Source organism: Phyllobates terribilis, unplaced genomic scaffold (assembly GCF_046119375.1).
Source record: "Phyllobates terribilis strain yellow unplaced genomic scaffold, ASM4611937v1 Scaffold_11__3_contigs__length_659146591, whole genome shotgun sequence".
Taxonomy (NCBI): domain Eukaryota; kingdom Metazoa; phylum Chordata; class Amphibia; order Anura; family Dendrobatidae; genus Phyllobates; species Phyllobates terribilis.
In genome coordinates this window covers 31,586,625-31,601,149 of record NW_027362771.1, presented here as the reverse complement: position 1 = coordinate 31,601,149, position 14,525 = coordinate 31,586,625, and the positions used below count along the sequence as shown (strand labels likewise).

The 14,525-nt window shown below is 44.1% G+C and overlaps 1 protein-coding gene across 1 annotated transcript in view; it reads right to left on the bottom strand.

Moving 5' to 3' along the window:
* Nucleotides 1-7,740, bottom strand: part of LOC141164975 (epithelial sodium channel subunit gamma-like) — a 72,256-nt gene extending 64,516 nt beyond the window's left edge. Inside the window, exon 1 of the mRNA XM_073650629.1 lies at nucleotides 7,244-7,740. Within this exon, the coding sequence (XP_073506730.1) occupies nucleotides 7,244-7,740 (497 nt within the window). The remainder of the gene's footprint in view (nucleotides 1-7,243) is intronic.
* Nucleotides 7,741-14,525: the final 6,785 nt, after the last annotated feature.

Genomic DNA, 14,525 nt, shown 5'->3' with positions numbered 1-14,525 from the left:
CCCAGCCTTGTACGGCTTTGCTGGTCCCTTCTGTTGTGGCAGGGCCTCCAGGCTTCTTAGGCCAAGGAATATACAGTCCCCTGCGGACTGGTTATCTGCTGGAGAATGTGGAATCCTCCCAGCCTCAGACACCAAAGTCTGGTAAATTAAGTCCGTTATCTGCCAAGACAGGCTCTCTTCGCCTCTTGTCTCTGGCTTGTGGCTCTCCTACTGCCACACTTCCTCTTAGGTGCAATACAACTGTTCCTCTCTGCTCTGGGACCTGAATCCTGAGAGAGGTCATCCAGCTCTCTCTAACCCTGCCCCCAGCACCAGCTTTTATAGGGGCAGCCTGCTCCCCCTACTGGCCTGAGACAGGAGGTACTGCATGCTAATGTTCCCCTGACTAGAGAACCTCCCCCTTGCTCTCAGACACAGCTTTATTACATTTTGTGGCATCCAGGCCAGGGTGACACATTCCCCCCTAGTAAAATTTAGTACTCCGGGACTAAACAGTAAACAAAGATAATATACATGACTATAAAACATTAACAGACAGACGACGCACAGCTTGAGTTCTTAAGGTCACAGTGTGGTCTGTGACCGGGTGTCCATATCACCAATACAACGGGTAGCCTTAACCAGGTGGGGGTCTGTGTGGAGAATGAAAGGCTGACCATAATCAGGGTAGGCCAGGATCTCATCCCCCGTGAGGACCATCTTTAGCTGGCGGAAGGACTCCTCTTCCGGTTTATCCCACTTGAAGGGTGGCTTTTGACTTCTGGACTTAGACTGTCCGATCAGGAGGTCCTGCATAGGAGCTGCCATCTTAGTGAACCTGGGGATGAACCTTTGGTAGTAGCCTACCAACCCGAGAAACTGTCTCACCTCTTTGATGTTCGAGGGGCTTGGCCAGCTCTTGATTGCCGTGACCTTGTCAGGGTCGGGGGCTACTCCTTCCGCGCTTACCACGTGCCCTAGGTACTGGACCTTTGGTTTCAGCAGGTGACACTTCGATGGTTTCACCTTCAGGCCATAGCCTGCCAGGGCTTCGAACACCTCGGCCAGGTGCTTTAGATGGTCCTCGTAGGTTTTCGAATAGACGATAACGTCGTCCAGGTAAAGGAGGACCGTCTCAAAGTTTCGGTGCCCTAGACAGCATTCTATCAACCGCTGGAAGGTCCCTGGTGCGTTGCAGAGCCCGAAAGGCATACATTTGAACTCGCTCAGTCCCATCGGGGTGGTGAAGGCGGTCTTCTCCTTGTCAGCTTCTGCCACAGTAACCTGCCAGTACCCGCTAGTAAGGTCCAAAGTAGAAAAGAAATTAGCTGATTTTAGTGCGGCTAAAGACTCTTCTATTCTAGGCAGCGGATATGCGTCTTTGTGGGTGATACGGTTGATTTGTCTATAGTCCACGCACATTCTCATGGTGCCGTCTTTCTTTTTCACCAGAACCAAGGAGGCTGCCCAGGGGCTACAACTATCTCTAATGACCCCAGCTTCTTTCATATCTCTTAGCATGCCCTTTGCGTTCTGATAATGTGCAGGGGATACAGGTCTGTGTCTCTCTTTTATTGGTGGGTGGCTCCGTGTGGGGATATGGTGTTCTATCCCTTTTACTCTGCCGAAGTCTAGCGGGTGCTTACTAAAGACTCTCTCGTACTCCTGTACCACCCGGTAGACGCCTTGGTTTTGGTGCAGGGGGGTGGAGTCAGCACCCACATGGAGTTTCTGGCACCAGTCTTCCTTTTGTTTCAGGAAGCCATTACCCTCCGCCTGTGGAGATGGAGGCAAGGGTTCCACGGCCCTGATAGCTTTGTGTTCGACAACAAACAGTTTGGCAAGTGTAGCGTACCTGGGTAAGTGTACCTCCCTCTCCCCAATGTTGAGAATGTGAACGGGCACCCTCCCATGACGGACATCAACCACCCCCCTGGCTGTCAAAATGGTGGGCCTGCTGTCCGAGTACACGGGTTCTACCATGGCTTGGTAGTCTTTACCTCTCAACCCGATTGCAGTCCGACACCAGATCATCATTTCACTTTTGGGAGGCATGGAAATGGGGAACGGGTCACTCAGTCTTACGCTACCGATCTCACCACCAGACAGTTCTACCTGCTGCCGTCTCATCAGGGCTTTTATCTCCTTGTTGAGGACTCTCTGTTGGCTGGAACTAGCATTCACCGCCACCTGTTGTAGAATTACAATTACCTCTGAAAGACAATTTTCAATCACGTTAGTACCCACAGTTATTTTAGGGTGACTTTCACGACGGTCAATGTCCACAATAATTACTCCCTGTACCGGTAGTTCAACTTTACCAATTTTAATGGTCATCTCCTTGAACCCCATCTGCGGCACGGGCAAGCCATTACTGGCGATGATGCTCAAGTTACTGTCTGGATACCGTGTGATATCAGCATCAGTCCAATACTGCTTAAAAAGTACATATGGGATAGTGGTTACTTGCGACCCAGTATCCAGCAAGGCGCTCATGGGGATACCGTCCAGCACCACGGGTAAAACCGGGTGCCCCCCAACATACTTATCACGCCAATTATAAGGGCCTGGTGATCTTATGCCTGGGGGTTGGCCCTCTGCCCCAGGTTGGACCCGTTTAAATTACAGTACCTGGAAATGTGTCCGGGCTGGTTGCATCGACGGCAAATGGGCTGTCCATCCTCTGCGTAGCGGTCTGTGGGCCTCCCTCGGAACGACGGGATCCTCCTCTGTCGACGCCACGGGACATCCTCCGGACTTGAAGCCAGCTCGATGGGTCTTGACGGGTCCACTTGCAACGCCTGGACGGTCCTGGTCAACGCCATGACGCTCCTGGTCAGCTCCTGGACTTGGTGGTGCAGATCTTTCGACGGAGCTTGGTTCAGGGCCTGTGCATTAGCCCCCACAGAGTCCATAGAGGAGGGCGCCGCCTCCTGGTGGTAGGTGAGAGCAGGGCGCCGGGGGTTTATAGCACCACTGGTTGCGGATTCACGGAGCACCCTTATGGCTCTGTCCTTAAATTGGGCAAAGGTCAGATCAGGGTTCTGAAAGAACATGAGGCGCAGTTGGGCCCTGTGGGCGCTAGACAGCAGACCTTCTATGAATTGTTCTGTTAGCAGCTTATCCGTTTCCTGCACGCTGCCAGGGTCAGTTTGTTGGATGGCCCTTAGGGCTTCCTGCAAATTTAGGGCATAGTCTCTGATGCTGTCCTGTGCCCGCTGCTTACATCCATAGAACCTCATTTTAATCTCAGCGGAGGTACGTGTGTCAAAGGTACCCCGCAGCCGGGCCAGAATACCCTTCACGGTTCTTTTCTCCTCAGTGGGCCATGATTTTACCTCCCTCTGGGCTGCGCCAGTTAACTGCCCTGTTAATATGCTGACCTTCTGTTCCTCTGTCAGGGGGTAGACTTGGAACAAACTGTACAGCCTTTCCTTAAAGTCAGTTAGGGCATGGGGCTCCCCTGAGTACTTGGGCAGCCAGGCCGCTCCAGGGATGTAGGGCAGGGAAAAGGGCATCACCGCTGCTGCAGCCGCATTGGTGGTAGTGGGAGCCTCTGTGTCCGACATCTTCCTCCCCCCTAGTTAAGCGTGGCCTACCTCCCGACGATCCTCTTCTGTAGGCCACGGCTCCGCTGTTGCTGCTCTGGACGAGGACCTTGCGTCGCGTCCTGATGACGTCAGCGTCGCTCTCTCTCCCTTCCAGGACCTTGCGCAGCGTCGGTGCGTGGGGCGGAGCTTCGGGTCTCGCGCGCTTTGGACGTCCACGCCCCTCTTCTTCCCGCGCGGCGTCCTGAAGATGGCGCCCGATGGCGGGAAAACGGCTGAAGATGGCGGGAACCGATGGAAGATGGCGGGAGACGGCTGGAAATGGCGGGAAACGGCTCCGGATGGCGGGAAACCTCTTTTCAGGTAAGTGCAAAGTCTCTTTCAGGCACGCAATACCCGTTTGTGGCGGGATGGTTACAATCCTGCCGACTACGCCAAAGCTGACTCGCCCCCTGGGCCGTGGGGCACTCGGATCCGGGCAGTAGGGGAACGATGGGAGTAGTAGTGGCAACCCGGTTCCGTGGCTCAGGGTGGTCAGGCCAGTGGTAGTCCGTTATGTGCTGATGTTTATGTCCGACTACGCCACCCGTGGATTGCGGTTATTAGGAACCGCCGCTGCATGCAGACCGCTGGGGCTGATGAGGTGTGCAGCTAGGGTAGTGTGACTCCCCACGGGAAGAGTGCAGCCCCACGGGAGTATAATGGATGTTGGGAGTGATGGTAGTGAGAGTCCCAGTGCTGATAGTGCTGGAGGAACAAGGAGCACGCAGACAACAGGTTGCAGTCCAGGGTCTTTACTAGAACAGGTAAATTGACCCACAAACAGTCCCAGCTAGGAGGGGACCTGGATGTCTGAGAGCAACGGGGAAATTGGCCCTGGTCAGGGTGAGGGTGTAGGCCTACCGTGCTTTCTATGCTCCTTCTGGCTATCTCCTCGTTATAGGGTAACAGCCCACGTTTCCGAGCTTTCCTTGTATTCTCGCCTGTATGGCCTGCGACGTGGGTTCCTTTCTGCTCCCAGCCTTGTACGGCTTTGCTGGTCCCTTCTGTTGTGGCAGGGCCTCCAGGTTTCTTAGGCCAAGGAATATACAGTCCCCTGCGGACTGGTTATCTGCTGGAGAATGTGGAATCCTCCCAGCCTCAGACACCAAAGTCTGGTAAATTAAGTCCGTTATCTGCCAAGACAGGCTCTCTTCGCCTCTTGTCTCTGGCTTGTGGCTCTCCTACTGCCACAATTCCTCTTAGGTGCAATACAACTGTCCCTCTCTGCTCTGGGACCTGAATCCTGAGACAGGTCGTCCAGCTCTCTCTAACCCTGCCCCCAGCACCAGCTTTTATAGGGGCAGCCTGCTCCCCCTACTGGCCTGAGACAGGAGGTATTGCATGCTAATGTTCCCCTGACCAGAGAACCTCCCCCTTGCTCTCAGACACAGCTTTATTATATTTTGTGGCATCCAGGCCAGGGTGACACACTCTACATGCCTGGTTCCCACCGTGAAGCATGGAGGAGGAGGTGTGATGGTGTAGGGGTGCTTTGCTGGTGACACTGTTGGGGATTTATTCAAAATTGAAGGCATACTGAACCAGCATGGCTACCACAGCATCTTTCAGCGGCATGCTATTCCATCCGGTTTGCGTTTAGTTGGACCATCATTTATTTTTCAACAGGACAATGACCCTAAACACACCTCCAGGCTGTGTAAGGGCTATTTGACCAAGATGGAGAGTGATGGGGTGCTACGCCAGATGACCTGGCCTCCACAGTCACCAGACCTGAACCCAATCGAGATGGTTTGGGGTGAGCTGGACCGCAGAGTGAAGGCAAAAGGGCCAACAAGTGCTAAGCATCTCTGGGAACTCCTTCAATATTGTTGGAAGACCATTTCCGGTGACTACCTCTTGAAGCTCATCAAGAGAATGCCAAGAGTGTGCAAAGCAGTCATCAAAGCAAAAGGTGCTACTTTGAAGAACCTAGAATATAAGACATATTTTCAGTTGTTTCACACTTTTTTGTTAACTATATAATTCCACATGTGTTAATTCATAGTTTTGATGCCTTCAGTGTGAATGTACAATTTTCATAGTCATGAAAATACAGAAAAATCTTTAAATGAGAAGGTGTGTCCAAACTTTTGGTCTGTACTGTATATATATCGTAGCTATGATTTATAAGCCCTATCATTCAAATCCAACAAATATTTTTTTAACTTGGAGTTTTATTTAACTCGTAATCCTTCCAAATTGAAGTAGGTAAAATATCATATTACTATAATCATACAACATCACCATGCCACTGATTCATATTGGATGGAATTACCTTTCACATGTTGTAGCTTTTAATAAAATCCCTTATAAGGATCTGGCAGTGGATATAAAGTCACTAAAAAATAAATAATCTGTGATATACTGTGCTATTTATCAATACATATCATCGCATGTACAGTCTTTGTAGAACATTTGCTTGAACAAGAAAGTATGAGGTACCCTTTCATATTCTGTCTCCTACTAGAATCTCCAGATGTGTATTTCCATGTTCATTCTGTTACTACAAGGACATTTACCCCATATATTAAAGGATAACTTTACTTATAACCCCTCCACGACATACAGTATGACATAAACATATGTCATATGTCGTGTCCATGTCTTTGATGGGGGCTTGCAAGCCAAGCCCACATCTTTCCCCGCACATGACGGCTGATTTAATCAGCCATCATGTGCCTCTAATATCTGCGCCTCCACCTGCAGCTGTTAACCTGTTAAATCCTGCTGTAAATCTCTGACAGAAGCATTTATCATGCGCCGATAGGAGCGTGTTGTTCCACGCTCCCATAGGCCCGTGAAGTGATCGTGGGGCGCTGATGGGTGGTTATTTCAGCCAGGGGTTTGCTAAAAAACCCCATGCCTGTCATTAAGATTTTCCTGTGAAAGCCAGGAAAGCCAGGTACTGACCTGGAGAATTATATTGCCACGTTAGTTTTACTATATAGTAAACATGGTAAATAAAAAACCCCAAAACAATTGAGAAATTGCACTTTTTTTGCAATTACAACACACTTGGATTTTTTCCCATTTTCCAGTGCATTACATGATTAAATGAAGTGTCATGCAAAGTTACAACTCGTCCAGCAAAAAACAAGCCCTCATACAGCTATATTTACAGAATGCTAAAAAAGTTATGGCTCTTGGAAGAAGGGGAGAAAAAGCGAAAGTGAAAAAACAGAAAATTGCCACTGCATGAAAGGGTTAAACATGGTTTGATATGTTATAGCCACATTTTAGTAGTTTTGATCTGTCTAGATCTTGAAACTCAAGTCAATTGCTCAAACCAAGACGCAGAAATGCTCAGATTAGTCTGTTGAGCCTGTACACCAAAGCAGTTCTGCCCCTTGGTTTTATCAGTGACAATACATTTTTAAAAGTATCTGCGTCATAAAATTAGTAAAATATGGCATCTATTCAGGTGAATGGCATTTTTATATAACACAAGGAGTGCGCAAGTCAAGCAAAAAAAAGTGCTACTAGCATATAGTAACTCTCTATATTAGATGATATTCGACCTCCTTTATAACCTTTATTGCTCTACCTTGGAGCCAATGTAAAAAGTATGTTAAGATATTGCATTAATACAAAGTAACAAGGATAAGTCAATTATTGCAATCACTTTAGCATTATATTCTGTAAGGTTTCAAGAAGCTTAATTTAACCATGCTAACCTTTCATTGCAGGACATATCATGAAAGACACAGGAAATCAGCATGTCTTGTAGCTGGTGTCCTAAAGCCATCTGCTCTTGGGTACTTAGCTGAGACATAGCAAAAGCAAATTTTCTTTCCCATGCATTACTGGTTAGACCATGTTCCTTTTCGTGATCTGACATCAGTGATAATTGGTCATTTAGAGCCTTGTATCTTGATGAATTAAGATGGGATTTACGCGCCCGATTAAGATTGCAAAAAGTGATGGCTGGAAATGGAAGCCGAGCACTGTTTACCAGTATAACCTTCTCTTGTGTGGGATACTGAAGGTAGGTGGCAGTTAACTGACTGCACTGCCATAACATGCAGCCTAATACTAGAAACACAAAAGCAGCCCAGCAACAGCTCCTCCATCGGTTCTGAGAATGTATGATGTTTGGCACTCCATGAGCACTAGTGTGACGAAGAGTATGGATGCAAATTGAACGTAAAGATGTTCTCTGCTGCCATCCCATGATGGCGAAAAAAGTAAAGCATCAAGCATTCATCACTTATGTGCAATAAGGTATGTGAGGAAAAAATGATGATCGTTCCTTAATATGATTCTTAGTGCTTTCAGCAGTTTATGAGTCCAGTAACCGGAATGATAAAATGTATAGTAAGGTAAGCTAAGGTTATGATTTATATATACCTGCCTGTGGTAATTAATGACGATGGCCTCCAAGGAGAGAATTTTCTACTGTTAATTAGCAGACATGTAATTAAAACTAAAGAAAGCTGCTTTCAATAAGATTTTTGAAGTCCTAGCACAGGGATTTCAGATCTATAAGCTTAGTGATTTTGTCAGCGTAATCAACAATATTTATCCTTTACAGCCATATTTTAATGACTTTTTGTTTATTGTCTATGGTGTTACTTTTACTTGTAATATTAGATTATATTTTGTGCTGTATAATTTTAGATACAGTATTAGTGAACCATTATTTACAAGCTTCTCGGATAAATAAAAATCTTTTCCATAGTAATCATTCTTTGCATTGTTATGTGATTGCCATAGGAGAAAGAAAGGTCTCAACTTTACAAGCCATATTTTGATAAAACTTACAGTTGTGTTTATTAGAACAAAGATAGAAGTAAAGCACCAGAAGAAGAAATGATCCTCTAGTGGTTCAGATTTTATCTGGAAAACTGGGTCAATTTCCAGTAGGATCCAATCACAACAGAACCCATGTGGATTAGGAGCAGCCAACACCATTTGAAGCTGCCAGTGGAGCCGATCAATTAAAACTATTTGTCACATTTTTTGTGTTATGAACTTGCTCATGGGAGTAGTTAAAGCACAGACTGCAATGTAATTATATTTGATTTGTCTTTGATCTGTATAGCACAAGTCTGGCTGGTCAAATTGTTCCCACTGTTGAGTTCAAAGTATCTAAATCCAGCCCCGATTACAAACTTAAATAACCATTAAGTTAGGAAGATTTAACATTCACAAAATATAAGCAGCCATATGAGAGGAGACAAAGCTATCATAGATAAATCAACCCTACCAAGAAAGCAGAAATAGTAAAACAAAGTGCAAATAAACAATGAAGAACATCACCATTAACCTAGTCAATAATGATAGCCCAACCACAACTGCCAAACACTTCACTTTATGTGTTAAAATGAGTGAGTTCTATCATCTGCTATAAAAGTTATGGAAGTGAGGGATTTTTTAAGGACCGATACATTTTTATTTTCATTTTCATACACGTAACTTCTAATAACCAAAAAAAGAAAAACAGTAAAATCATCCAAAAATGACACAAATATTATTTAGATAGACTATGAATGTATTAAAGGGATATTCTCATGTTATTAAATTGATTCAGTAATTTAGAAAGCATGAAAATAAGCGAGTTTACAATTCTTCTACTATCTGCTTTCATTCTCCTGATCTGGAAACTTCTATCTTACATAGTCCACAGCTTTTTGTGAAGAAGACCGACCACCAGAACCTGGCCAAGTGTGCGCAGTAGTTGCATTCCAAGAGATGAGTTAATGCCCAAGATCTCAGGCACCTCTCTAGAGCCCATCAATTTCTATATAGCCGTTAGCTACTTGCCTCCCTACTCCTCCATATCGTCCTGTTATCAGTCCTGCAAAATCACAATCCCCCCTCCTTATCTAAGGCCCCACCAACCCAAAATTCCCCTAATCGTTGCTCTCACTTTTCCAGAGCAATGTGCTGGCACAAAGTCACTATTATCTCTGTATGTATACTAAAGAAACATATAAATGCAACACTTTTATTTTTGCCCCTATTTTTCATGAGCTGAACTCAAAGATCTAAAACTTTTTCTATATACACAAAAGGTCTTTTTCTCTCAAATATTGTTCATAAATTTGTCTATATCTGTGTTAGTGAGCACTTCACCTTTGCCGAGATAATCCATCCACCTCACAGGTGTGGCATATTAAGATGCTGATTAGACAACATGATTGTTGCACAGGTATGGCTTAGGCTGGCCACAATAAAAGGCTTATGGTAGAGAAATGAACATTCAATTCACGGGCAACATCTCTGGTGGACATTACTGCAGTCAGCATGCCAATTGCACCCTCCCTCAAAACTTGCAATATCTGTGGCATTGTGCTTTTTGATAAAAGTGCACATTTTAGAGTGGCCTTTTATTGTGGCCACCCTAACGCACGCCTGTGCAATAATCATACTGTTTAATCAGCATCTTGATATGCCACACCTGTGAGGTGGGTGAATTATCTCGGCAAAGAAGAAGAGCTCACTGACAAAGATTTAGACAAATTTTTGAGAGAAAAAGGCCCTAGATGTTTGAGTTCAACTCATGAAAAATGGGAATAAAAACAAGTTTTGCGTTTATATATTTTTTCAGCGTAAATATATTGATAAAAAAAATTCAGAAGAAGTATCAAGAAGAAGCTCAGCAGTAGGACAAAGCTACTGAACCAAGAATGTCACTTAAGGAGGAGTCCACCCCTCCCCCAGAATCAGTGAAGTGAAAGGCTATGCACAAGTGTTCTACTGAACACACAAGTTGAGAATAACCATTTAAAAGCAAACCTCCCAATATTCATAAAATAGCAGTGTCAAACTTTGGGCATGTCTTTAACCACACACCCGTGCTACGACTAAGGGCGCACCCTTTTTGCCAGAAGAGCATTAGACAGTTTTTAATGTTTTAATATAATTAAACTTGGATTACCGAGTCCGGAGTGCCAACATCCACCCAGCGGGATGGATCACCAGCGGGATCGATGTATTCTCCTCAGTGTGGATTCAGTGCTGCAGCTCTCTGACCCTTCCTCCTTTTTCCACACACCTCTAGAGTTCGTGCACATAACCGTATTGCACTCGGATCAATGATATTCTATGGGGCCATGCACGTATCCTTTTTTTTTCCTCAGGAAAAAATTGCAGCATGACTGGGTTGGATCTGATTTTTTGATCACACTTGGTAAAGCAAGTCAATGAGTCTGTGGAAAATGTCAGACTGCACTCAGATGACACCTAAGTGCAATCCAATTTTCACAAGACTGACAGAAGGAGAAGGTTGAGAAATTATTATTTTTTTTTAGAGTTTGATCAGAGTGTGATTATAATAATCGGCCTGTTTCTCTTGGATGAGAGAAAATATGTTGGTGTGACCCTAGCCTTAGCCTCACCAATTTGCAGTTTTTTTCTACCTTGGCAGAGGGGGCAAGGGGCATTCAGCAGACTGCCTATGACAGTGGGGTGATTGTTACCTAATATATCTGGGATGGTTGGACCTATGGATGTATTTTCAGTTCATTCATTCATAGCTGTAACAGTCAGAACTTTGTGATTTTTCTGTAAGATTCATTATATAAAGTCTTGTTTTTTTGTGAGGTGAGCTGTGGTTATTGCCAAACACATGCGGCATTTTTTCGCACAGAAATTCTTCTGCATTTAACTGTCCAAACAAAGTGGATATGATTTAATGAAAATTTATGACCGCTGTGTGTCTAAAGACGTTTGTGAGCTATGTGTTTTTGTGTTTTTCAGTGCATTATTTCCAGTGTGAGCATTTCTGTACTGTAAAAACGCATTAACCCCTTTACGACCAATGACAGACATAGCCCGTCATGAGCAGGTGTCAGTACCCGCACCAAGACGAGCTATGTCTGTCATGACTTTGAACTGTCACTGCATGTGAACACTCAGTGACAGCTCAGCGCTGACAGCTGTCAGTGACAGCTGAGCGGCAGGGGAAGGGGTGCAGGGACCCATGCTGTCGGTCCCTGCACCTAGATCGCTGTGATTGATTAGGCAATCTGGCTGACCGATCACAGCACGATTGTGCACGAGATGCTAAAACATCAGCACCTCCTGCCCGATCAGAGCTCAGTGCTGCCAGTGCCTGGGCTCCTCCACTAGCAGCCAGAAGCGGTGCCAGCACTGTCCATGGCTGTGAACCCCCTAAATGCTGCGACGCGATCGCAGCATTCAGGAGGCTGGCAGAGAAGCAGGAGCTCCCTCTGCCTCCAGATCGGCTCCCCCGCGGCGTCATCACAGGGGCCTGATTGTTGCCATGATGACCCAGGGTCGTAATGGCAACCAATGTACGGAAAGCTTCTGAGACCATGCTTACAGCATGCTTACAGCATGGTCTAAGAAACTTTCAGTATTGGTATAATGCACTCCAATGCTAGTGCATTGCAATGCAGTATACCTGTGAATACCTGTGAAAAAAAGTGAAAAAAGTGAAAGTCCCATAGAGGGGCTAAGTAAAAAAGTTAAAAACAGTTAATAAAGTATAAAAAAATATATATTTTTTTAAATAATAAAAAAATTACATTAATAAATACACATTTTTATGTAAAAAAATAAAAATAAACAAAGGAAAAAGTACACATATTTGGTATTGCTGAGTCCGGAACAACTCGATCTATAAAAGTCATACTAGTTAACTCCTTCAATGAACACCGTAAAAAGGAACCAAAATAAACACAGCAAACTATGCTATATCACCAAGCTGGAAAAAAAGTGTAATAAAATGCAATCAAAAAGACGAATATAAATAAAAATGGTAACGGTAAAAACGTCATCTTGTCCCACAAAAAACAAGCTGCCATACAGCTCCATCAGCTGGAAAATAAAAAGTTACAGCTCTCAGAATAAAGTGATACAAAAAAGTTTTTATTGTGGAAAAGCGCCAAAACATAAAAAAAGAAAGAAGTGTGGTACCGCTGTAAACGTACTGACCAGAAGGATAAAGCTACCTTATCAATTTTACCACATGTGAAACGGCATAACCCCCCCAACGAAAAAAAAAAACAATTCCTGAATTGCTGGCTTTTGTTCACTCTGCCTCCCCAAAAATCGGAATAGAAAGCGATCAAAAGCCATCACATAGTCATAATCATCAACATTAATAGAAATAAACACTTGAAATAGATCACTCTGTTTGTAATGACTCTATATAATATATGAGTTTCACTTTTTGTATTGAAGAACTGAAATAAATTAACTTTTTGATGATATTATAATTTTGTGAGATGCACCTGTAAATAAAATAAATTCTATACCTGCTGTTGATTTGTTCATTCTGCATCCCAAAGATTGCAGTAAGGCTCAGCTCACATTTATCCTGCATTCTACGCTGAGCGCTTACACTGGTGTTTCCGTTTAAATCTCTGAAATATTAACTCTGCTGGCTCATTATAGTGATTGGATCCCTCTGAGGTTTCATCTGAATCATATTACTCAGAGATTTAGATGGAAACCGCAAAGTAAGTGCTCAGCGTCAAGCGCCGGATAAATTTAATTGTTATGTAATATGTTCCCAATAAAAGCTTCAACTCAATCCACAGAAAAATGCCCCGCTCAGGTCCGTCATCTGTTAATGGAAATATAGGGGGTTTTCACGTTACTGGTAGTACAAAGGCTCTGGAAAAGTGAAATATCTCCTTGCCCTCCAACAGAAATTCAGCAAATTCTGCGCTCCCAAATCCAAATGCCCCCCTCCTTTCTGAGCCCCAGTGTGCATAAACCATATTTAGCATCCACATTTTTGGCAGGGGTATAATTTCCAAAATGGAGTCATTTGATGGTGGATTCTGCTCTTTTAGCACTTAGGGGCTCTATATATGGAGTCCGCAAACTATTCTAGAAAAATCTGCACTCCAGGAGGCAAATAGTGCACCATCCCTTCTAAGTCTCGCCATGTAGCTAATCAGTACTGTATAGCTACATATGAGGTATTGCCACATTCAGCTGAAATTGTGTGACAAATTTTGGTGCCATTTTTACCCATTTCCACTTGTAAAAATGTAAAATCTGGGTCTTAAACTAAATTTTGGTGGTAAAAATGTAATTATTTTTTCTTCATTGCCCAATGATATAAAATTCTGTGACCCACCTCTGGTGTCACTATGATCACTGCACCCCTAGATTAGTTCATTGTGAGGTGTAGTATGCAAAATGGGGTCATTTAGGGGGGTTTCCGCTGTTTTGGCACCTCAAGGGCTCTGATAGTTGGTCATGGCAACCGCAAACCATAACAGTAAAATCTGCACTATAATATGGCGCTCCTTTCCTCCTGAGCTTGCACTGCACCTGAAATGTATTTCCCGATTACATGTAGGGTAATGGCTCAAACACCCAATCACGTCAAAGAAGTATAGATGCACAAGTTTGATAAAAAGGTTTGGAACTTTTACTGAATTATTAAAAGAAATTTATAAAAACATACATAAAGGGGAAGTGAACCAATGAAGGTGCCGGCAGTGCTAGTAACAAGGATAATCAATCATTTATTCTGTTTAACAAGACTAACAAAAGGAGATCATATCAATGAACCCAGTAATAAATATATGAAGAATTAAATAAATAAATAAGTAAAAGGATCAGTATCCAAAATTCATTCATCTAATAAGCATTAGTGGATAACAAGTACCCACCTTAAAGTATTCAGCATAGAAAAATATAGTCAAAATGCCATGAAAGTATATATCTATAAATATGTCAATAGATCATATAGAGAGAAGCCATAAAGCCCACAAGTGGTAGACAAGTGTCAATATAGGGCAAAGTCAATTATAGCCCACAAAATACAGATGGTATCACCAAGCATGGAGATAAGCAGAAGGTATCATCAGGCATAGAGATAAGCAGAATGTAAATAAAGACAATACAACCTTTCAGCTGCAGGTAAGGACAGCCCCAATGCGCATTTCGCAATCAGCTTCTTCGGGGGGGGGGGGGGGGGGGGGGGGAGGGGGGAGTACCAATCAGGAGAAATTGAACAACAAACTGAGA